Source organism: Scyliorhinus torazame, chromosome 21, assembly GCF_047496885.1.
Source record: "Scyliorhinus torazame isolate Kashiwa2021f chromosome 21, sScyTor2.1, whole genome shotgun sequence".
In the NCBI taxonomy this organism is placed as follows: Eukaryota; Metazoa; Chordata; class Chondrichthyes; order Carcharhiniformes; family Scyliorhinidae; genus Scyliorhinus; species Scyliorhinus torazame.
The window spans coordinates 118776544-118801606 of record NC_092727.1 but is presented as its reverse complement, the minus strand read 5'-3'; the positions used below and the strand labels follow the sequence as shown (position 1 = coordinate 118801606).

Genomic DNA, 25063 nt, shown 5'->3' with positions numbered 1-25063 from the left:
CCCTTTGACTCAGCCGAGAGTTCGACCCGCTGAGCCACGGCCAACGCATCTTTGAACGGGCAAGGCACAAGATTTATATTGTTCAACTGGCAACAGTAGTAAACTCATTGTAGTCGGGATAGAGGGCGCCAAAGAATGGGGCAGATGTTTATGGTGGGTGGGTGCGCTGGTGACCCCATAGGATATAAGTGACACTATATCTACCATAACCATATTCTGTAGGAGTTGACCCCTTTCCAGTCTCATTAAAATGATGGTCAGTAGAATTATGTCATCATAATGATCTTTCACTTGAATGACAGTAAAAAGTGAAAACAGAGTTAATGTAAAACTGAAAAGGTCTCAGAATTTTGTTATCACTTGTCCTGCTGTTTAGCCATTTGATTGCTTTCTCTTTCAGCTTAATTTATCCAGTTTGTCAACACTGCATTGGATTGGGTTGGATTTATTTATTGTCACGTGTACCGAGGTATAGTGAAAAGTATTTTTCTGAGTGCAGCTCAAACAGATCATTTAGTACATGAAAATAAAATACGTAATAGGGCAACACGAAGTCCACAATCTAAATACATTTTTTAGAAAAAATAAATAAATTTGGAGTAGTCAATTCATTTATTTTTTCCAATTAAGGGGCAATTTAGTGTGCCCAATCCACCTACCCTGCACATCTTTTGGGTTGTGGGGGCGAAACCCACGCAAACACGGGGAGAATGTGCAAACTCCACACGGACAGTGACCCAGAGCCGGGATCAAACCTGGGACCTCGGCGCCGTGAGGCCGCAGTGCTAACCCACTGCTGCACCGTGCAGCCCAACAATGTAAATACATAGACATCGGCATCGGGTGAAGCACACAGAGGTGTAGTATTAATCAGATCAGTCCACAAGAGGGTCGTTTAGGAGTCTGGTAACAGCGGGGAAGAAGCTGTTTTTGAATCTGTTTGTGCGTGTTCTCAGACTTTTGTATATCATGCCCGATGGAAGAAGTTGAAAAGTGAGTAAGCCGGGTGGAAGGGGTATTTGATTACGCTGCCCGCTTTCTTAAGGCAGCGAGAGGTGTCGATAGATTCAATGGATGGGAGGAGGGTTCGAGTGATGGACTGGGCGGTGTTCACGAATCTTTGTAACTAAATAATGTAGAATGCACTGCAGTCGGTGTCTGATGTTTAGTTCACTAGCTGATTGGCTAGTCTCTACTTACTTTCCTCCTACAGTTACCTCTGACTATTAGTGGTCGATATTCAAAAGTCCTGCAATTTGCAAAATACTTTTTAGGCGCACGGATCTTGTGGGAAATTTAAATCTTAAAGGAAGTTAAATTCAAATTTCCTACATGAACCTCTGCAAATTGCAGGGCCTGTGAGTAAACCACATGCATTGACAGCTCAGAACTTGAAATGATTGGATCTGAACGTCTTTGGTTGGAGGAAAGTAGCACATTAAGTATCGATAAACCATTAATACAAGTTGGTGAATGTCCGACAGAGTTATGCAGATCAGAAGGTCCCAGGTTAACTCCTCAGCTGCAATTACGTTAGCTTGTCTCAGCTGGGCATCGACAGTGAAGCTACAATTGGTGACAGATCCGCTGGGTTTGGAGAGGGGGAACAAATGGGGATTTTCTCTTCTGATCTCTGTTACTGATCCCTAATGGAAAAATCTGTGCAGGCAGATGCATGTGTATCTTGAGTGGGACAGAATTGGGCTGAAACTTGACGTTCTTTATGGTTGACTTGTGACCTGCTGTTCTTTTTCTAGGCTTACAGGTTAAAAAATGGCTATTTGAGTGAAGAGCCAGGGGGCAGTTTGTGCCTGTGTAAACAAACTAGGCATGAGTCACTGCCCCCAGAAGAGAAGGGGAGAAAACTCAGAGGGGGTAACTTGGGAGAATGGAATTTCTCCAGAGCTCATGTAGATTAATTTATCCAGTGTGGCTTCTCTGCTTGGTGTACACGCCTCAGTACCCCCAGTCCTTCCCAAAGGTGAAATCGATCTTTACTTAAGAGGGAAAATGATAAAACAAATGTACACCATAAAGTAATTTAAAAAAAATCATTGCTTGACTTTTGAAATATGATATATAGTTGATGCCCAAAAAAGCGTCAACAGGCTGCAGCACAATTTCAAGCGCTGAGGTGACTTTAAAAATAACACAATTTGCTCCTGTGATTCGTGGCACCATGTGAACATCCAGGATTCTACTGAGCTTACACTGTTGTACTCTATTTGTCTAGAAAACGTTAGCGCGCTAGTGGTTAAATAATCGTGCCAGGATTTCATGGATTCTGCTTTCAGCTTGAGATCACCTTACAAGAGAAGCCAGCTGAAGAAGGTAAAATGCAAACATTCATACAAAAGGAGACAGTGATTTACCTGCAGTGCTAGTTCAGACAAGAATGTTGCCTCAATTAACATTTACTCAGCGAAACTGAAACGAGCCGTTCAAACGATGAGGTATTTAGCTATTACTGCCGCACAAACGGATAGCTAATTTGTTAAACAATTTTCTTTTCTGTCTGCAAACAAAGTTTAAAGCTCTCGTCCAAAACAAACAGAGCCACTCTCTTTTTATGGTCTTGCAACATCTGGACAGTCTGCTGCCCAGGCTAGAATTAAACGTCATTTCATTCACAAGCAAGTATTTTCTCCGCAGAGTCCTTGATGTTTATTTCCTTTGTTCCCATTTCTTTTATTATTTTGGTCTGTGAACCCATAATCGGAATGCGCCTTTAAGCAGTAGACTCAAAAGTTGAAGCAGTCTGCTTGTTAGGACACTGTGTTCCCTGGTTTTGTTTTCTAAGGGGAGAAGCCAGACTCCTCGGCATCGATTGGATCTTAGGAACCAGGTTTGGAGGGAGTCAGATAGATTGGTCTGATGGCAATCGGTGGCCAGGGACAGTGTTCTGCGTTGACAATAGTCAGTGATTGGTTCTTTCATGATGCTTTCTGAAAGAACTGGGAAGAAGCGTTTAGACCTTGGAAGTGAAAGGAACTAACTCTCTCTCTCTCCTGCTTGCTGAAGTGAAAGACTGTGGACGCGATTCTCCGAAATGGAGACAAAGTCCCAACGCCGGAGTGAAAACCGGAGTGTTTCACTCCGGCGTCCGAGCCCGCTCCAGCTCCCTATTCTCCCGCCCCCTGCGTAAAAAGCGGCGCCGCATCAGTGACGTGGCCGGCGTTGCGTAAATGACGTCACCCGAGCATGCGCAGTTGCCGTCCACTCCGAGGCCGTCCCGTAAGAAGATGGCGGATGGATCTTGTGGGGCGGCGGAGGACAGGAGGTCCTCCTTTAGAGAGGCCGGCCCGCCGATCGGTGGGCACCGATCGCGGGCCAGACACCATCGGAGGCCCCCCCCCGGTGCAGGAACCCCCCCCCCCCCCACCACACAGCGTTCCCGCTCAGTTCCCGCCGGCAGCGACCAGGTGTGGACGGCGCCATCGGGAACCTGTCGTGTTGGGGTGGCCGCTCGGCCCATCCTGGCCAGAGCCGCTCGCCATTTGCAAACGGCGATTCTCCGGGCGGCCAGGCGTGATTCTCGCTGCGCTAGTTTGGGGGTGGGTGGGACTCGCGCGGCACCTCGGCGATTCTCCCACCCGGCGTGGGGGAGGGGGGGATTCCACCCTGTTTTACTGTTCTGAAAGCAATGAGGGCCCAGCACATCCTTTGTGGTAAACCTGAAATGATGAGGAGACTGCAAAGAAGGTAGAAAACCTTGCCAGGGAAAACTATCTCAAGCTCAGAAGGAACAAGTACCAAAATGAAAGCTGGACTTCAGAAAGACACTAACTATAGAGTCAACCAGGTGCATCATATATCTTTATCCTTTTATTTTACTGAATATGTTCTTTCCATCAACCTTTCCCCTCTGTGTTGTTTGTCTGTGCGCGTGTGTATATATACAGTAGTTAGGAAGGGGGGTTGTTGGGAAAGGAGTAATAGATAACCATCTACATTTTCTGTCCGTTTAATTATAATACTGTACATAAGAAAAGGTTACTTGTATTGGAGTTACAAGCCCGGTGACTGCACTTTATTGGGCTCAACAAAGGACCTCGGTCGTTTTAAATAAAATCTAATTTCACCTGTATTGCGACTCCAGATCGAGTGGGGGCTGGAATTCACCACGCACTCGCCCAGGGTACCGTGACATAGTTTGGGGGCTCGGTTCCAGGATTGTTGGAAAGGTAGACAGCAATGATTTGGGGTACAGTATATATTGAAGAGGCACCAGGTTTGTAATAGGATAATAGGGTGGCTCTGGAAGCTACTAGGATCTTTCTTCAGGTGGAAGACTTGCCTTTGGTTTATTTACAGTGGCTTTGAAAAGACAAGTTAACTGAATTAGCAAGTGAATGAAAAGTAGAGGTGACGGTTAAAACTAAGATGGCAGAGATATATGATGTATTAGTTGAGTGGCTGGGTTTGTTATAAACACGGAAGAGCCCATGAGCAAGTAGTTCAGGTAGTGTAGCTTCAAAAGGGAATTTTTAAAAATAGCGTTACGAGAAAAAGATGAAGAAAGCTTTTCAAATTGAAATTATGAAACTTGATATGGAAATGGAAAGATTAGCAAGGGAAGAAATGATAAGGGGGAAGAGAGAGAATATTGGTGGCACAGCGGTTAGCGCTGCTGCCGCACAGCACCTGGGACCCATGTTCAATTCTGGCCGTGGGTGACTATCAGTGTGGAGTTTGCACATTATCCCCGTATCTGCATGGGTTTCCTCTGGGTTCTGTGATTTCTTCCCACAGTCCAAAGATGTGCGGGTTAGGTGGGATAATGGGGTTACGGGGATAGGGCAGGGGTATGGGCCTCCGTAGGGTGCTCTTTGAGGGTTAGTGCAGACTCAATGGTCCGAATGGAATCCTTCTGCACTGCAGGAATTCTATCAACTTAGAAAGTCAAGGGGGAGGTGTGATCTTTTCCAGTCCAAATAATTTTAAGTATGCATAGACCCTACCAAACTTTGAGGAAATGGGCAAAGAGGCATTCTTCATGGCATTTGAAAAAATAGCAACTCAGATAAAGTGGCCGAAGGAAAAGTGAGCATTGCCCATGCAAATTCAACTGACAGGGCTGGCACAGGAAGTTTATGCTTCCTTGTCAGAGAGGCTGTCTAAGGGTTACGAAAAATTAAAAAAGACCATTCTAGGTGTATATGAATTAGTTCCAGAGGCATATAGGCAAGAGCTTTGGAATTTAAGGGAACAGCCAGGACAGATTTATGTTGAATTTGAATGGGTTAAGCAGAACAATTTTAATAGGTGAGTACGAGCATTGTGAGTTGAAACTACCTATGAGGCTCAGAGAGAAATCATTTTCTTGGAAGAATTTAAGAATTCACCCTTTTTGCGATAAGAATCAATTTTGAAGACCAAACAGTTATGACTGCTAGACAATTAGTAATAATGGCTGGTGACTATGAGCTGGTCCATAAATTTAACGCTTTGTTCGTCAACCCCATAATTTTGAAAAGGCGAGGAAGTGGGAGAGCGAAAGGAAGGCAGGTAGCCAAGGTAAGGAATGGATATCTGGGAATGCTACGCGATCTCCTTCTCAGACCAGGAGGGAAGTTACTGAGGGTTGAGGTGAGACTTGAAGGCCCAAGTGTTAACATTGGAATGAAGTGGGACACATTCGTTCATCATGTTGGAAGAAAGCCCATGGGACTTGTTGGGGTTCATAAGGAGGATTCTGAAAAGGGAACGAAAAGTGGAGAATACTACAGGGCAGCCTGTAGCTCCAACAGCACTTAGGAACCCGAGGTAAACACTGCTGTGGGAGCAGGTGTGGTGAATGAGGTAGATGAAAGATATGCAGGGTTTTTGTCTAAGAAGGTCACCCCATTTTCATCAAATGATGTAGCCAAACCCATAACTACTTTAAGGGCCACAGGTGCCAAGAAAACTCTCTTACTGGAGAAGGATTTGTTTCTCTCTCCAGAGAGTTCAATGAAAGCTAAGGGGCGGGATTCTCCCCTACCCAGCCGGGGGGGGGGGGGGGGGGCCTAACGGCGCCGAGGAGTCGCGTGAACCACTCCGGCGGCGGGCTGGCTGGAAGGTGCAGAATCCTCCGCGTCTTCAGGGGCTAGACCGGTGCTGGCGAGGTTGGCGCCACGCCAACCGGCTGCGAAGGGCCTCCGCCGGCCGGCGCGAGTTGGCGCATGCACGGACGCGCCAGCGTGTGCTGGCGTCATCCCAGCGCATGCGCAGGCAGGTTCTTCTCCACGTCGGCCATGGCGGAGGTTGACAGCAGCCGGCACGGAGGGAAAGAGTGCCCCCACGACACAGGCCCGCCCGTGAATCGGTGGGCCCCAATCGCGGGCCAGGCCACCGTGGGGGCACCCCCAGGGGCCAGATCCGTCCCCCCCGAGGACTCTGCAGGCCGCCTGCAGAGCCAGGTCTCTCCGGTACGGACCTGGTTTGATTTACGCAGGCGAGACCGGCCGAAAACGGGCGGCCGCTCAGCCCATCGCGGGCCGGAGAATCGCCGGGGGGGCCGCCGCTAGCGGCCGCCGACAGGCGCGATTCCCGCCCCCGCCAAAACCCTGGCGCCGGAGAATTCGGCAGCCGGTGTCGGGGCGGGATTCATGCCGCCCCCCCGGCGATTCTCCGACCCGGCAAGGGTGTCGGAGAATCCCACCCAAGATGTTAGTAATGGGATAAGTGGAGATTATATCCCAGTTACATTGTATAACTACAATTGGAGTGTGATTTATCGGTTCCAGTAGTTGTGGGAGTTGCCAATGGACGGGATATACTTTTGGAGAATGATTTGGCAGGAGTGAAGGTTGTAGCCTCACCCATGATTAGAGAGAGTCCGAGGGTAGATAAGGAGCTAGAACAGTTCCAGGAACAGTTTCCAGATATTATTCCAACATGTGTAGTGACCAGGGCAATGGCGAAACAAAGTCCACCACCACAGATTAAAGTCACACCACAACTGGATGGCAGAATAGCCAAAACTGTCCTTAAGGATGAGGATAATTCTGAGCAAGTTTTTATTGGGGCTGAGTAAAGTGGCTTACCTAATAGATTAAAGTTTAATGACTCGCATGTAACTTCCATCTGAAAGTGATTTATAAAAAGGATATCTTTGGATGAATCGTTACATTTAAAAAAAAAAGTAACATGCTTAATTTGCTTTGTTTTTCCAATATGCTAACAAAAATGCAGTTTTTAAAAATGCATTTTCCAAAAACAAACAAAGCCAACCGTGGTGTAGCTGCAGTGAAAATATTTTAAGCAATTAACAAAGCTACTTAACTATGATCAATGCCTGAAAGTTTATTACTTCAACCACGCGAGGATGCAATATTTGTGATAAATGGTTCCAGCAAAAGTGGACACGGTCCCTAATTACCTAAAAAGCACTGCCATCTTATAATACAAGGGTCATGAGAGTGGGTGATCATTCTTTCATGATGAATAATGTAATTCTCCCTACAGACTCGCTCTTTGCAGCGTATTTCTTTTTAAAATTTTAATGGCAATATTAGAACAAGGCGCAGGACCTGAAAGTGATCTTTAAAAGAAAGCGGCATCATTTTGGCATCCAATAAAAGTAGAGTTTGACACATATTGTTGAAGATTGTTATTAGAGGTAATAGGCCCACATTCCCATTCTAGTTTATTGTATGGAACCTTGATAAATGCCCTTACTGCACATGCACTATTCACAGCGAAGATTCTTTAGGGTAAACCTTATGAATTTTTGCTGCCGGAACAGAGATTCGCATACTGAGGGTGCACATTGGGAATTCCGAGGCAGAGGTCAACATGCCTAGCAGGATTTTCTGTCTGTTAAAATTAATGAACGGAAAATCTCACAGGGAGTGCTGACCTTTGCACCCAAATTCCCAGTATGTGCTTCAAGCATGTGAAGCTGTATGTCAAAAATGGAAAATACATAAAATATATCCTTAAATCCTTTAGTTTTAAAAAGAGGGCAAAATATTTTGTTTGGGGAAACGACATGAATTTTAATAATTCATTGCTATACGGGCAGCACGGTGGCGCAGTGGTAGCACTGCAGTCTCACGGCGCCGAGGTCCCAGGTTCGATCCCGGCTCTGGGTGACTGTCCGTGTGGAGTTTGCACATTCTCCCCGTGTTTGCGTGGGTTTCGCCCCCATAACCCAAAGATGTGCAAGGTCGGTGGATTGGACACGCTAAATTGCCCCTTAATTGAGAAAAAAATGAATTGGGTACTCTAAATGTAATTTTTTTTTAAAAATTCATTGCTATATCATGACATGACGACCTGCTCTTGTAGATGATATCGAAATGTGAACAATCAGTTACATTATTGCAGCAGCAGAATGATGAAAATAAACTGTACAGATTATATGTGTTCTCAATCGTATGCCAATCACTGTGGCTGGGCTATGTGCCCACCTCCACCAAAAACTTAAAAAGCTTTTACTGCTAACATTTTTTTACCTCGTCACTCAAATAATTTATTTCTGGCTGCAATTTTAACTTTCTTTGCTCCCTATCCCGAGGAACATTCTTCAGCTTCGATTAACCACAACCTGATTGGAGCTATCCTGATCCGGCCTTCCCGTCAGGCTTTCTGATTTTTAAAAAAGTCATACATGCTGGCTCCCTGAGAATACATATCCCTATAACTGGCCAAAAGTGCACCGTTAATTCTCAGTATAACAATTTCAAGTAACGTATATGGGCCCAATCACATGAGTTCTGTTAAATGAACCGGCCAATTACATTAAATGGTTTTACCTGCTGAGCCCTTATTTTCACATTTTTCTGATCGCATTTCTTGCCCACCCAATGCAGAAATGTAGACCTAAATCTCGTCCTGCACCAGTGATCTGTTTTAAGAACCTTGAGCAGACGTTTCAAGCTGAATATTCCACTTATTTATCCTAATCCTAAAGTCCCATCCTTGTTAATGATCATTGCTGCAGGTATTAACAAGGAGGATTCACAGTACTCAGTGTTCATAGATTATCATAGAAGTTACAGTGCAGAAGGAGGCCATTCGGCCCATCGAGTCTGCACCGGCTCTTGGAAAGAGCACTCTACCCAAGGTCAACACCTCCACCCTATCCCCATAACCAAGTAACCCCACCCAACACTAAGGGCAATTTTGGACACTAAGGGCAATTTATCATGGCCAATCCACCTAACCTGCACATCTTTGGACTGTGGGAGGAAACCGGAGCACCCGGAGGAAACCCACGCACACATGGGGAGGATGTGCAGAGTCCACACAGACAGTGACCCAAGCCAAAATCGAACCTGGGTCCCTGGAGCTGTGAAGCAATTGTGTGCTATCCACAATGCTACAATGCTGTATAAAAGGGTATATACAGTACTCCGTGTTGAAAGGGTACATTCGGAAGGTGATTTTCTCAGAATAACTACTTTTTACGTGTGCAATTTGTGCTTATCAAGTTGAGTAATGTTAGTGCTGGGGAATGGAAGACAAATTGGCCAAGCATTAACCACTTCCTGGTGAGATGCAGGATGGTGAGATACAGAATAAAGCTCCCTCTACATTACAATGTCAACCAGACTTGTGCGTTCAAACCCCAACATTAATTCTCCATGTCACAGTGAACCAGCTGACCTTAGGTGAGAACTCCCTGCTAAATGCAGCTACGCTTTACTCGTATCCTCAAGCTCACTTCAGCCCATTCACCAAAATGGCCGACATTCATTGCTGAAGTCACCTCAAATGAGTCGATTTTCCCATCCTCCTTCCGCCCTACCAGCAGCAGACGCAAGCCTGCTTAGTCATGCCTACCGCACCCAACAACTGTCTGTGTTTTGGGTTGAAAATTTGAGTAAGTCAGCAATGGTTATTTGCTTTGGCACTTGCAGAAAACATCTCCTGCTGTCGGACACTCCCAGATGTGTTAGAAGTACGTTGGCAATAGTCAATTATACAGGGTGAGTCATGTAGGGTTCAGAGTAATCAATGGTAAAGAAGAATATTCAGAACAGGTTCACAAAATGGACAAGATTTTCTCAATAAGTCCAGGGTTGGATTCTCCGTTTCAGAGGCTAAGTGCCGGCTGAAACGGAGAATTCCCAGGTGTTTTACGATGCCACAATTGGCGCCGAACCCTCACCACTGGTGAGGGACTAGCAGCGGCACCGGGCGAAACTCCCGGCTCCCGCACTGAAAACGGCCGGAGAATACCAGGTCCATGGCCGCACATGCGCACGGCGACGACCTGCAGCGGTCGCGCCGTACAAAATGGCGCCGACCGTGCACGGACCCGACCCGGCAAATGCGACCCCACATGCCATCCCCTGGCCACCCCCCACCAGCTCTCCTGGAAGCCCCCCTGGCCAGCGGCACAGATCCCGGCCGACTGTGGTAGCGCTGGACACAGTCCGCAGCCACCACGTCGGGTTCCTGACCGCTCAGACCACACATCAACCGTGCAGTTGGGAACTCAGCCCATCCGGGGCGGAGCATCGTCGGGAGTTTCTGCCGATGACGCGCCAACGCCATTGCAAAAGCGTGCGCCGCGTGACATGATAACGCCAGTTTGGAGGGGGTGGAGACTCGAAAACCGGTGACAAACCGGCGCTCCCCCCCCCCCCCCCCGATTTGGCCGTCGGAAGGGATTCTCCGCTCGATCGCCGATTACGATATTGCCGTGGGACAACGGAGAATCCCGCCCCTATGTTTTATCATATAACTTTATTTTCATCAAGTTGAAACATATTGGTGTTAAATTGTTTCTAATTCTGTGAACTCCTGTTCCTGGTTAGAATTAAGCTCCCTCTACTCTGATCCAACAATTTGTTGCAGCACTACTAACCACAGGAAAGCATTTCCTGGTGTACAGTCTGATATTTTCTATTTTTGTTACTCGCTAAACAGTCTACATTTGATGGTTTTAGGGAAAGGATAATTGAGGTTAAAAGCAACATTCCCCCATTTTTCCCTCAAGTCTGTTTTCACTGGCCTCTCTGAACAAGAGTTAGTGCCAATTGCTGATGAATTGAAGGCACTTTTTTGTGATGTGCCTATGGTCACCACGTTAATTTTGGGTAGACCTGCCAGCCAGCAGAGACAAACTGAGGTACACCACCTGACCCGGTTTTAAAAGAACATCTTCTGGGTAAAAAGCCAGACTCCAAATTTACTTGCTCTTTTAGTTAGGCAACACATCATTGCACTGCCACTTATGAGAGTGGAGTCTGAGCCTGGATCCTGTGATGGCTGTGCTGTAACTCCTGAAACAATCTAACGTCCCCCGTCCACTTGCTGTTGCTGTTGGTACCTTATTACCATATATAAACATGCATAGAAATGGACGTTATAGTTGCTAAATCCAACATCTTGCACTTCCCATTCAACTAAGGGCAACAGAACAAAATAAATCTGTTGCCAACATGAATCGATACTGATGGGAGTGTGTTCCTTCGGAGGCTGAATTAAGCTTTCAAGGGAGGGGGACCTGATTGAGGTCTACAAAATTATGAGAGGTATGGACAGGGTGGATAGCAACAAACTTTTTCCAAGAGTGGGGGTGTCAATTACAAGGGGTCACAATTTCAAGGTGAGAGGGGGAAAGTTTAAGGGAGATGTGCGTGGAAAGTTTTTTACGCAGAGGGTGGTGGGTGCCTGGAACGCTTTGCCAGCAGAGCTGGTAGAGGCGGGCACGATAGCATCATTTTAATATACCATTTTGTATAGAATCACTCCTGGAGCGGGGTATCCTTTCCTCACAGTCTTACAAAATTGAAATAAAATATTGGGGTTTCTGTCCTGGATCCCAGCTACTGTTGGGATCTGGTCCAGTATTGTAATAGGAGGCTCCAGGATCCACAGAAACAGAACCATGGACAGCCCGGGAAACAGTATTTCATGGAGAACGAAGGATAAACTTTAGTTCAATCATATCTTTGATCTGATTTTGCAGCAGAAATAATAGTGAGGCCAATAGTGCTTACTATTATTAACATGCAAATCAGACAACAACTTCCAATGATCACGCATGTGCAGTTAAATGCACAAACCAAACTTGCTGCATGAGCTGTACTGCTCCTCCCGAAACGGCACTCCATCAGTACATGGCTAAGAGCCTCAATATTTAAAGACATGGATACATGCAAATTAAGAACTTCCTACGTAGGGAAACAAAGACATACCCATGGGCGCCGAAGCAATTGCTATTAGAGGACCTACTGGATGCGGGGACCTGTATGGGCAACTACTGGGAAAGGCACTGGACGAGACAAGAGGAAAATGGGTGGAAGGCCTAGGGCTTGAAATTGGGTGGAGACTCTGGAGCGAAGCACTGCACGGGATCAACTTCACCTCCACTTGCGCAAGACTCAGCCTAATGCAGCTGAAAGTGGTACACAGAGCGCACCCTAACCATAACCCGAATGAGTAGGTTCTTTCTGGAGGTGGAGGACAAATGTGAACAGTGCCAGGAAGGCCCGACCAACCACACCCACATGTTCTAGGCATGCCCAGACTTGTCGGGTTCTAAACAGCCTTTTTCAAGGCGATGAGGGTGGAATCATGCTCAAAAGTGGCAGTCTTCAGGTTATCAGAACAGCCAGAACACTCTATGGGGAGGAGGGCCAGCGCCCTAGCCTTTGCCTCCCTAATCGCCTGCCGAAGAATCCTGCTGGGATAGCTATCGGCAGCGCGACCCAAAGCTGCGGACTGGTTGTCCGACCTGTCGGAATTTCTCAAAAGGGAAAAAAATCAAATTCACCATCCGGGCGTCGGAAGAGGGCTTCCACAAGATGTGGAGGCCATTCACCAAACTGTTCCAAGTCCTGTTTGTAGCCAGCAGGTAATAAGCCAGGGGGAGGGGAGGGATCCACAGAAGAACCACACGCACAAACGTAAAGAGGGGGAGGGGGAAGGGCAGCGGGGAGAAGGAGGGAACAAAGAGACACAGAGCCCAACTGTACCCCACACAGGGTGGGGGGGGGGGGGGGGAGAAAGAGGGGACACCCCCTCCAGACCAAAAATGCTTATGAACAGGAATTACACTACCCTAATAGGTTCAGGTTTGATGAATCAAGAAATAAAAACAACACACCAGATAGCAAGTTGGGGAGGGGGGTCTTGGAAAATCGGGGGAGTTGGGGTGAGGAAGCCAAGTCAAAGCTGGCCACTTGCAAAAAAAGTGAACTGTAACCAATCTATATAGTTTCTGTGTATGTTCACTTTCATCTTTATTTTGTATAAAAAGAAAAACCTGAATAAAAACATTTTTAAAAACATTTAAAGACATGGAATGGTGTTATTACTGTAATGGTGAAATTACTGTACTTGCCCGATATAAATCCACGGAAAACTCCGTAAAAACGGTTTGGGCTTTCCCACAGCAAAATATACAAACATGTACTGTCATGGTAAGTCTGAATAACTATCATTAACAACATTACTACCACTCAAAATTAATTTTAAAAAGTGTGGTGTCTCATTCCTTCAGATTTTAATCATTGTTGGACTTTTTACAAAATAACTTTTTCATCTTCCTCATCACCCTTTCTTTCTTTCTCTTTAGTTTGCTTCCTGGAAATAATTTAATACAAAATTAAATATTCTAACCACAATTTCTGGTTTCGACTCTGCCCTGCACATCAACAATTCGCCAATCTAATTGGCTGAGTACGTACATAGTTGCTTGCGCTGTTTACACAGGTCCTGGCTGCTGTATAGCTGTGCTTTTTAAATGGTTGGATGATGTGCCATGCAAACGCTCACAGGGGGTCTGTGAACAAGTGCGAGGCGAATGAACGACTGGTGTCGCTCGTTCGCCGCTGACCATACATATTATTCACATATGCATAATCTGCACAATTTAGGGGATATTCAGTTCTCAGGGTGATTATGTCAGTCTGTTACAAGAGAGGATTATGTGATTGCCTCACTATGCGATAGATGGAATTGTTTTTCAAAGCTCAATTCTTGCAGCTGTGTTGGGGGAATCCAGATGACAGAGTTACAGTTTTGTGTTTGTTCGCTGCAGTGCCTCAATACTTGGTGATGTGGGTTGCTGCCACCAAACGCAGCCTTCTAAAAACCCATCTTGCTTGACATCGAAGTGCGCTCTGACCTGCTTGAAGCTAAGCGGAAGCCAGTGAAACAGAAATATGTTTGTTTTCTGATAGCATCGATCCTTGAGAAAGAAACCTTTCTCCCCTTCTCAATTAATTACAGACAGTCCATCGTATCAAGTCATAAAGTGTCTCTTCAGACCTCACTTATTTAGAAAATGGTTGTATTAAAATAAATCTGCACCATGTTTCCCACTTAAGCATGTACTGCACCAGAAAATATAGCCACCAGATGGTCAATATACTTCCGTAATAAAAATTTTAATCTCACATGGCATCATTATTTCTTGCCAATTTATCTATTTCGGAATTAAACATGGATATGGCTTCAGGGCATCAGCAGTCTCCCTAGTATCTGCCCAGATGTACCTCTTCATGTACAAGCCCAGTGTCAGCAGAGTATTCAATCATTACAGTTATCATAGAGGAACCCAATCTGGTTCTCCATATAAATACATCCTAACAGTTACTGGATGGAGACGAGTAACAGGTCCCGTTCTTGGTTCACGGGTGTCGAGTTCAACAGGAGCACTCCCATCACCTGACCCAAGATCATTTAGGCCAGCGTAAAAAACACCCGGAGATAACAAAGGAGCTCAATCCTGTTTTTTTATTTAAGCTGTGTTAAAAATAAATGTAACTTCATGCCAGATTATTCAGTCATCAACACTTTGCAAAATAATTAAGACCCAGACTGAGAAGGTATGCGGTTTGCACAACGTAAAGCCGAAAACCAATCCCACGTCTTAAAAATAGAGGTAATGTTGCAACTCAGATCCTAAACGCAAACCTGGCAGAATACAAGTCAGTGCGGTGCAGTTCCTGCTCTGAGCTGCTCTATACATTTGAGTGCTACGATCGACTGCACTGCCTTGCACGAGGGTTGGGCAAAAGGAAGCTCGATTCCCACTCCTCCTGGAGAGATGTTGAGTGAGGAAGGAGGAATTGACGCTGATGCCTACTGCAATCAAACAGTCTGTCACACTTGCTGTCTGACCTTTTACTAAGAGAACAAGTCAGCAGGAGTCTGTGCCTTCAGGACAGCAGTAAAGAAAAGTAGACAAGACGGAAACAAATAATAGTATAACAAAAGGTGGAAAGTGTGAGCACGCCCATATTTTATAACCATGTGATTTTCTTGGATTTGTAGCAAAAGAAAACATTGTGCTTTTTATCCTATTATCCAAACATACATGTGTATACTAACACATACACACAAAGACTACATCGTTTACAATGCAAGGTTACCTTGCAGGCTGCGCTAGAATTCATTGGACAGGTTCCTTGATTATTCCTGACACTGAGTCAAAATGTCACATCAAGTTAATCAGCCACACTTTTATATCTTGCCGTGTCCAAGTGACCCAAGTTTTATTTTAGCTCTTCTTCCATTGACCCCTGGTATTACGACAAAAGGCATTTGTGAAAATTACCCTTGCAGAATATCAAGTAATTAAAAGCACAGACGTTAGACAATGCCGTGCAGTGCTTTCTTCTGACATTAAAAAATGCCTTGTTGCTGAAAATGTTTTCTTGCTACGCCCATTCCATTTGTGACATTGAAAGATTTTGGCTTATTTTCTTTCGGCAGATGGATCCAATTGAAATTTTCAAGTTTATGAAAGGTCATTACACATAAAGCATTCACTGTGATGACTGGTTCAAGTGCCACAAGACACCAGTTAAAAACGAGGAAGTTAGGATCAAGAACGGAAATCAGAAAGAATCTTTGCAACCATGAAAGGTCATTGACCCGAAAGGTTACTTCTGTTCTTCTTTCTCCATAGATGCTGACAGATGCTATTGAATATTTCTAGCACTCTCTATTTTATTTCAAACTCTTCGATTCTACAGAAAAGTGAAACAGTTTATCACAGAGGGCAAACAGCATAAGGGGGCGCAAGTGGCAAATAAATATGTGCATAGTGCAGCGATTGGGAGGGTTAATAGTAAGTAACTGGGAGTGTTCCTTTTATTCATTCATGGGCTGAGGGTGTTGCCGGCTCGGTCAGTATTTATTGCCCGTCCCGGAGGACATTTAAGACTGAACCACACTGCTGTGAATCTGGAGTCACATCTAGTGCAGACCAGTTAGGGATGACTAATTTCCTGCCCTAAAGGACATTAGTGAACCAGATGGGTTTTTAAGACAATCGACATTGGTTTCATGGTCATCTTTAGACTTTTAATTCCAGATTTGATAATTAAATTTTTCATTGAATTCAAATTTCACCATCTTCCATGGCGGGATACAAACCCGGGTTCCCAGCGAATGACTCTGGGTCTCTGGATTATTAATACAGCAACAATACCACTGCCTCCCCCAATTGGGCCTAACAGTTCCCATACCTAAAAGGCGCAAGAGGAGAGGTTCCTCAATTTAAAGTTGTTTTTTTTAAAGAGTACCCAATTATTTTTTTTTCCCAGTTAAGAGGCAATCCACCTAATCTTTGGGTTGTGGGTGTGAAACCCACGCAGACACGGGGAGAATGTGCAAACTCCACACGGCCAGTGACCCAGGGCCGGGATTCAAACCTGGGTCTTCAGCGCCGTAGTCCCGGTGCTAATCACTGCGCCTTAGGTTTCTCAATTTTGTGAAATTCTGATTTCTACTGTTCACACTGAGCTCAGTTCCTCAAACAACAACTTGCATTTATATAGCACCTTAAATATAGTAAAATGTCCACTGTGCAAAGCACTTTGTTTGGTTCTGATCTGCGTGCACTGTCTTCCCATATTTACGCGACTTTCTGGTTCAACTTTCCAGGTAGGCCCTCTGGAGCTCAATAGCAATGGAAGCCTGCTATTTTGTACGTGAGCAGTATGTCATAATGTGCTCTTAGTTCAGTTCCAATGGGAACTTCAAAATAATTTTGATTGGTTTTCTTTTAAAACCACTGTTTGTTTCGATAGGGATAGAATGAGCTCACGTCATGCTGCATGTCGGCAAGGCTGGGAACTTGACGGTGAACACGACCTGCCTTCAGTTCATGACTCACAGGTGATACTTTACCAAAAGTAGGTTATAGGGTTATCAGGCGCATAATGCAAGTTCCACAAAAAATTTCAGGATCTTCACTGACATTGGGTTCCCAAAGTTGGTTACTTTTGAGTAAAGGAAGAAAAGGTTCAATTTACGGGTGGCACAGTGGTTAGCACCACTGCTTCGTGACGCCGAGGACCCGAGTTCGATCCTGGCGCCAGTTCACTGTCCGTGTGGAGTTTTCACATTCTCCCCATGTCTGCGTGGGTCTCAACCCCATAACCCAAAAGGTGTGTAGGGTAGGTGGGTTTGGCCATGCTAAATTGCCCCTTAATTGGAAACCAAAATAATTGGGTACTCTAAATTTTAAAAAAATAAGTAAAAAAAGTAAAGATTCAATTTATACAGCGTCTTCCACACCCTCAAGATGTTCCAAAGTGGTTCACAACCAACAAATTCCTTCTGAAATGCAGTCACTGGTATCTAACGGACAAACCTCATGCTCAGCAGCATCCCACAACAACAATGAGACAAATGACCATCCAATCGCTTCAGGTGATTATGATTGAAAGATAATGCGCAGTCAGGACACTAGGAATTGACCAAGGGTATGCATTTGACAGGAGAAATTGAGGTGGGAGCAAATAATCAGCCTCCTTCCCAAATTGACCACTTCTGCGAAAATTCAAATGTCTTCATGATGGATGGAGCTAACGATTTAGCTTCTTTACATTTCTGACAAATGCTAAAATGCTTGCAGGCAAGGTTCAATATGTGTAAGACCATTTTTAGGCTTCTTTAGGCAGAACTCATTTAATTTCTGTCACGGTTCAGTTAAGCAAGAATCTGACTGGAAGCTGCTCTTCAAAATGCCTAAATCTATTAGGATTTCTTTCAGCAACATGTTGCAACCTGTCACAAATTAGTATTACACAAATAGAGGTAAGAGGCTTCTATGTATAGCTGTGGGCTGGTATGGGTGTACTTTCATTGCTGAGGATTAATCATCTCTGTTCCCATGGAAACTTAACATTTCTTAGCAAGAATGAATTCCCATCATGGCCAGCTTCAACATCTTCATTGGAATGATTCCTAAGTGGATACTTCACCTCAAAAGAAATACCATGGTGCTCCTTGAATGGAATTAGTAAGTAAAGCACGCTGTGTGATATGGAGGCGTGCAGTTTAAGGAAGCCCCAGATTTGGTTTCACATTTGTGTGGAGTGGGTTGATCTCAAGGTGGCAATGCCAGCTTCGACAAAGAGTCATCCAGACTCGAAACGTTAGCTCCGTTCTCTCTCCACAGATGCTGTCAAATCTGCCGAGACAGTCCAATATTTTCTGTTTTTGTTCCAGATGCCAGCATTATCTTTATCTATGGCAATTTATAGGGCAGCACGGTGGCGCAGTGGTAGCACTGCAGTCTCACGGCGCTGAGGTCCCAGGTTCGATCCCGGCTCTGGGTCACTGTCCGTGTGGAGTTTGCACATTCTCCCCGTGTTTGCGTGGGTTTCACCCCCACAACCCAAAAATGTGCAGGTTAGGTGGATTGAACATGCTAAATTGCCCCTTAATTGAAAAGATGATTTGGGTACTCTAAATTTATACAAATAAATCTATGGCAATACTATAATTGGGTTTAGAGGTCCTGGGTTTAGGGTGTGCAAAAAATACATAATTAATACATAAAGAATTCCGATAGAGATTTTGTAAGAGTGACCACAAGCTTGTTCAAAGGGATGAGTTTTAAGTTGGGGGGGTATTCAAGAAGAAAAAGGAGATGGAAAGGCAGAAGAGTTAAGTAAGGAATTTCAGAGTGTGGAGTTTGGACAGTTGTCTGGCTGCCAGTGGTGGGGCCAAGAGGCCAGAGTCAGAAAATGCAGCATTCTGGGGGAATTGTAAGGCGGTTACACAGATGTGAAGGTGTGGGGGTGGGGAGGCAATGGATTGGGTAAAAATGGGAGGGGCACCTTACATTTGAGGTATTGGGGGACCAGGAGCCAGCAGAACGTAGCAAGGATAGTAAAGGGTGAGTCGTGCTTGGTAGAGGATACGATGAGGCCAAAAGGTATTGAACTTTATGGAGGTGGGAACTTGGCCAGGAGAGCATCCAGCAGTTGAGTCTGGAGTGCAAAAGCATGATAATGGTTTTCAGTAACAAATGGGTTGAGGAAAGAATGGAGTCAGGCGACATTATGGATATGGAAGTAGGTGGTCTGCGTGGAGAGGGTATAGAGTCAGAAACTAGGGTCAGGATCAAATACAATGCTCAGGTTATAGCTTAGCTCTGTCCAGGAGGCTGAGGAGATTCACTCAGTGCAGAGGCTGAAGCAGACAGGGAGCAGGAAGTGGGGGGTATATCTCTGTGTGGCGATAGAGACGGAAAATAGTGAGGTGCTCAAAGGAAAAGGTGCAAAAGGTCACAAGGAGAAACCCTGGTTTCGTAGTATTTACTTCAAGGTGATGTTATAATGAAGATGCTGATTTGGCGAAGCTGGCCATGATGGAATTCATTCTCGCTAAGAACTGTTAAGTTTCCAGAACTTGGCAATAAGGTGTGAATAACAACACCTCACCACACGTTCAAAACTTGGTAAACTCCTAACAATTGCAAGTCGAGCTGGTTTCCTCCGAATTCCACCTTCTTGGCACCAATGGCAGGAATATGAAATGCAAAATGTTAAGAAAAGCTGGGGTGATGCACATCAATTCAGAGGCAGTGCAGAGACTTACATTCCTTGGACATGCCAACTTCCAAGCACTTCTGCAGCCGGCAGTACTGGCATCGATTTCGAGTGACTTTGTTGATGATGCAGTTCTTGTCTCTGTGGCATGTGTACACCATATTCTTTTGGATACTTCTTCGGAAAAAGCCCTGCACAAAAACATAGGAGAAAAATATGGGACTGACCATAAATGCAGACAAACGCAACACAAATCTAAAATCGCAGAACCAGATACAGAAATAACTCCTTCAATGGTTCCCACAATGAAGGTGGCAGAAGGGCTAGAATTCTCCGGCCCTCCCTGGTGGCGGGATTCTCTGGTCCCACTGGCACCGCGTCCCCGCCCGCGGGCTTCCAAGCAGCAAAGGGTGGCTTAAATGGGAATTACCAATTACCACGGGGGGGGGGGGGGGGGGGAAGAGAATCCCGCCGCCAGCGAATGGCACACCGCCTCCCGCTGCCGAGAAACCCGCAGCTGGGTGGCTGGAGAATCCAGCCCATGGTCTCAGCTTTAATTTCTGGATTGTACGGTTAGCTGATCTCAGCCAGAGTAGTAATTAGCACAATCCAATTGGCCTTAGCTAGCTGGGCATGGAGAGGGCAAGATCGGCCATGGTTCCCAATCACAATCGTCGTGCAGTGATTCTTATCGTATAGCAGCTGGATGTAGATGTCAAGTTAGGGCAAGGTCAGGCTCGGCTGCGAATCTCTCCATGGTTAAATAGCAAATCCACACTCACCATTCTGGGTTCCACATACAGAATGGTTACCTGGGTATGGTACTGGGGAGTGATCATTGTATGTGGAAACTTACCCCAACAAGAGAAGGGGGAAAAAATGAAGGAGCTATTAGAAGGGGAATGAAAACATAAACTGCTTCATGACGTTTGTATGACTGTAAGCTCACTCTTACAATTACCCACAGGATGAGATACCCAGTGAAAATCCATCTTAGAAAGCTCCTGCTCACCTCAAGGTGAAAAGTGACAATGGAGGAACAGGTTACATGTCTGCCTAACCCATGTGGATATTTTCCTAAACATACACAACTGAAGTGAAAGGAAAATTGATCAGGGCTCTAACTCCTGATAGTTATCGAGTGACTACTACTGGCAGTGCACATGGATGGGCAGTTGGCAGCATTAACTCTGACAACCCCTTGTGCAATGATATGTATAATCTAAGGAGAGTAAAGGGTTAGCAAGATGATGTTCATGTATCTCAACACTAGATGGCATCATTGAGTAGTCTTATAAAAGCCTGCATCTAAGCATTCTGGGAGAAGTTTATGGAGAACAAAGAACAAAGAAAAGTACAGCACAGGAACAGGACCTTCGGCCCTCCAAGCCTGCGCCGACCAAGCTGCCCGTCTAAACTAAAATCTTCTACACTTCCTGGGTCCGTATCCCTCTACTCCCATCCTATCAATGTATTTGTCAAGGTGCCTCTTAAACTTCACTATCGTCCCTGCTTCCACCACCTCCTCCGGCAGCGAGTTCCAGGTACCTCTGTGTAAAACACTTGCCTCGTACATCGCCTCTAAACCTTGCCCCTCGCACCTTAAACCTATGCCCCCTAGTAATTGACCCCTCTACCCTGGGAAAAGGTCTCTGACTATCCACTCTGTCTATGCCCGTCATAATTTTGTAGATTTGGACAGTGCGAAGCTGAGTTAGAGTGTTGGTTGTATTAGGGAGATATAATAGATTAATGTAACATAAGATTCAATATAGTTATTTTGTTAGCTATTACCCCGTAGAGTGTGCGGACCATTTAAAGTAGTGTAAAATAAACTAGCTTTGTTTTAAATACATAGCTTAATGTTCTTTGTAAACACAACAACTTTTAGTTATCTAACATCACACCTTTCATCTGGAATGCCACCGGAATTCACCATCAAGCTCACACGATTAAGGCTTGAGATTTGTCATTGGAAATGTCAGACATCATTAGGCAGTGTGGGTAAGATTGAGATCACACACCTAAAACGCTGGGGCCAAGACAACCCGAGTGACATGTCACCCAACTCTGTTCCTTTGCATTTGGAAAAAGCTCCGTTAATTTATCGCTGCAAGCAGTCAACTGAATACCTCTGAAATATTGTAGAAACATTTACTCAACAGATCTTCACTGCCCTTCCAAGTTTAGTGCTGGCTCCTGTTCTTTTCTCTCCTATTCAATCTTGTTCAAACATTGTGTGGTTTGAAGAATTATGCTACTCATTAAAAAATATCATGCTTAGCACTGAAGTTTATAAAAGCACCTTATTTTTCATGGATAACAGCAACTTGCATTTAACATTGTAAAACTTCCGACGGTGCTTCACAGGATTGTTATCAAAACAAAGATTGTAACTGGATTACATAAGGAGGTATTTTAGGTAAGATGATCAAAAGCTTAATTCAAGAGGTAAGTTTTAAGGAGCGGCTTAAAGGATAAGTAAAGAGGCGGAGAGGTTTGGCGAGGAATGTCTACAGGCCAGACAGCGATGGCACAGCCATCTATGGTGAAGCGGTGAAAATCGGGGATAGCATTCTGTTACATCGCACCACCCTTATCAGAGACTTACTTTGGGGGAGTGGGAATTGCTCTCGCAGTGAACTGGGGCAGGTACAAAGTGGTCTCCTTCTGTACTGTGACCATTCCATGACTCTCTTGGAGTCAATGACTGAATGATCACTTAGCCCTGCGGAGTAGTGCGCCAAGAAGGAGTTAATGTCGACAAACAAGCAGATTTGAGTGGCAAAATTGGCAAGAGGAAACAGCAAAGTAAAAAAGGCCCACGAGTCAAACTCCAATTGAGCCAACTGAATTTGGCACAAATATTGATCGTTTCAGAAGCAGGTCTCACTCACACTGAAACCATAAGCTTTGACATTTCAAAGAAAAACATTGACCTCAACTGAATTTCAGGTTAACAAAGCAGGAAAATTTCCTTAACCAAGGCGAGCCTGTCTAAGAACAATTGGAGTGGGAATCTTTGAAATCGATCTCCTCACTCCATTGATGTTGAGGATTTAACCGATGCAAGGAAATAAGTAGTGAAAAACAATATTGCTCCGTAATTGTATGAGGTTATCTGGTCTGAATATCTGGGTCTAGTGGAATAAAGTCACTCCAGGCCAATTTCAATGAACTGTTATAGACTTGTTCATACACTGGGTCTGATCACAGGTAAGTGGGATGACAAATGGCATTGAGGCGGTTAAAACAGCCAATGTGGCTTGGGATGAAATAATCTAGGCTTCCTGTGATGGCATTGTCTAGTAATGATGCAAAGGTTTTCAGTGCATTTTCACTGATGCCATTGTAACTTTCAGAATTCATGGCATGATTACCCGACCCTCACCTGCTCCTATCTGGTTCCAAACTTAGTAAAAAGTGGCCACTTGCCTCTGAAACGTTCATACGTGAGGTGACTGCCAAGACTGCTTCGTTATTACACTGGGCTTGGGCGAGTGTCACCATCTCATCGCAAGGGTCATGCACAGAAGCTGGCAGCCCCCAAAGTAAATGAGCTGAAATTGTACTTTGTGTTTGCCACCAATTGGCCCCATTTGTCCAGATAACAATGGACAAGGATGTGCAGTTCTCCCTAGCCATGTCCAGATCTCTAATAATCAGATTTTGTAGAACTAACGTGCAGGAAAATTACAATTCTTGTTACGGAACTGCTTTTAGGACTCACAGGAATTCAGATCAAAGACTTCTGACCCTGCGCGTTTCTTTAAGAATGTGGGGCGAAATTCTCCGGAAACGGCGCGATGTCCGCCGACTAGCGCCCAAAACGGCGCAAATCAGTCGGGCATCGCGCCGCCCCAAAGGTGCGGAATGCTCCGCAGCTTTGGGGGCCGAGCCCCAACCTTAAGGGGCTAGGTCGGCGCCGGACGAATATCCGCCCCGCCAGTTGGCGGAAAAGGCCTATGGTGCCCCGCCAGCTGGCGCGGAAATGACATCTCCGGGCGGCGCATGCGCGGGAGCGTTAGCGGCCGCTGACGGCATTCCTGCGCATGCGCATTGGAGGGAGTCTCTTCCGCCTCCGCCATGGTGGAGACCGTGGCGGAGGGGAAAGAGTGCCCCCACGGCACAGGGCCGCCCGCGGATCGGTGGGCCCCGATCGCGGGCCAGGCCACCGTGGGGGCACCCCCCCGGGGCCAGATCGCCCCGCGCTCCCCCCAGGACCCCGGAGCCCGCCCGCGCCGCCTTGTCCCGCCGGTAAGGTAGGTGGTTTAATCTACGCCGGCGGTACAGGCATCCTAGCAGCGGGACTTCGGCCCATCCGGGCCGGAGAATCGCGCGGGGGGGGGCCCGCCAACCGGCGCGGCGCAATTCCCGCCCCCGCCGAATATCCAGTGCCGGAGAATTCGGCAACCGGCAGGGGCGGGATTCACGCTAGCCCCCAGCGATTCTCCGACCCGGCGGGGGGTCGGAGAATCTTGTCCGTGGAGTTAGCAAAGTCATCATAGATCATAGAATTTACAGTGCAGAAGGAGGCCATTTGGCCCATCGAGACTGCACCAGCCCTTGGAAAGAGCACCCTACTTAAGGCCACGGCTCCACCTTATCCCTGTAACCCAACCTAACCTTTTTGGACCCGAGGGGCAATTTGGCATGGCCAATCCACCGAACCTGCACATCTTCAGACTGTGGGAGGAAACCGGAGCACCCGGAGGAAACCCACGCAGACACGGGAGGGACCCACAGACAGTGACCCAAGCCGGGAATCGAACCTGGGACCCTGGAGTTGTGAAGCAACTGTGCTACCATGCTGCCCACAGAGGCGTCAGAGGCATCAAGTGCACAACAAATCGTTCCAGTATCTCCAATAATAAATACATCATTAATGCTTTAAAAAAATAAATTTAGAGTACCCAATTCATTTTTTCCAATTAAGGGCCATTTTAGTGTGGCCAAACCACCTAACCTGCACATCTTTGGGTTGTGGAGGCGAAACCCACGTAAACGCGGGGAGTATGTGCAAACTCCACATGGATAGTGACCCAGGGCCGAGCCGGGATCGAACCTGGGACCTCGGTGCCGCGAGGCAGCCGTGCTAACCACTGTGACACCGTGCTGCCATACATCCATTCATACTTGACAAATGGACATGAGTCAGCTCTTATCTTGTAACACACAGTAATACAAACGTAGCATTCTAAACAAAGCTGCATACCAGAGTGAAGATGTTTCCAAAGATGAAATATAAATCTGACAGTACATTTAATATTTCAAGGCTGTTCCATGATGAATCACTGAATCTCTTTTTTTCATGGTTTAGCCTC

General features: G+C 45.9%; 1 protein-coding gene across 13 annotated transcripts in view; it reads right to left on the bottom strand.

Moving 5' to 3' along the window:
• raraa (retinoic acid receptor, alpha a) overlaps positions 1-25063 on the bottom strand; it is a 756690-nt gene that overhangs the window by 51508 nt on the left and 680119 nt on the right. For all 13 annotated transcript variants that reach the window (XM_072487386.1, XM_072487388.1, XM_072487385.1 and 10 more), the window contains one exon: positions 19789-19930. In XM_072487386.1, coding sequence (XP_072343487.1) covers positions 19789-19930 — 142 coding nt within the window. The remainder of the gene's footprint in view (positions 1-19788; positions 19931-25063) is intronic.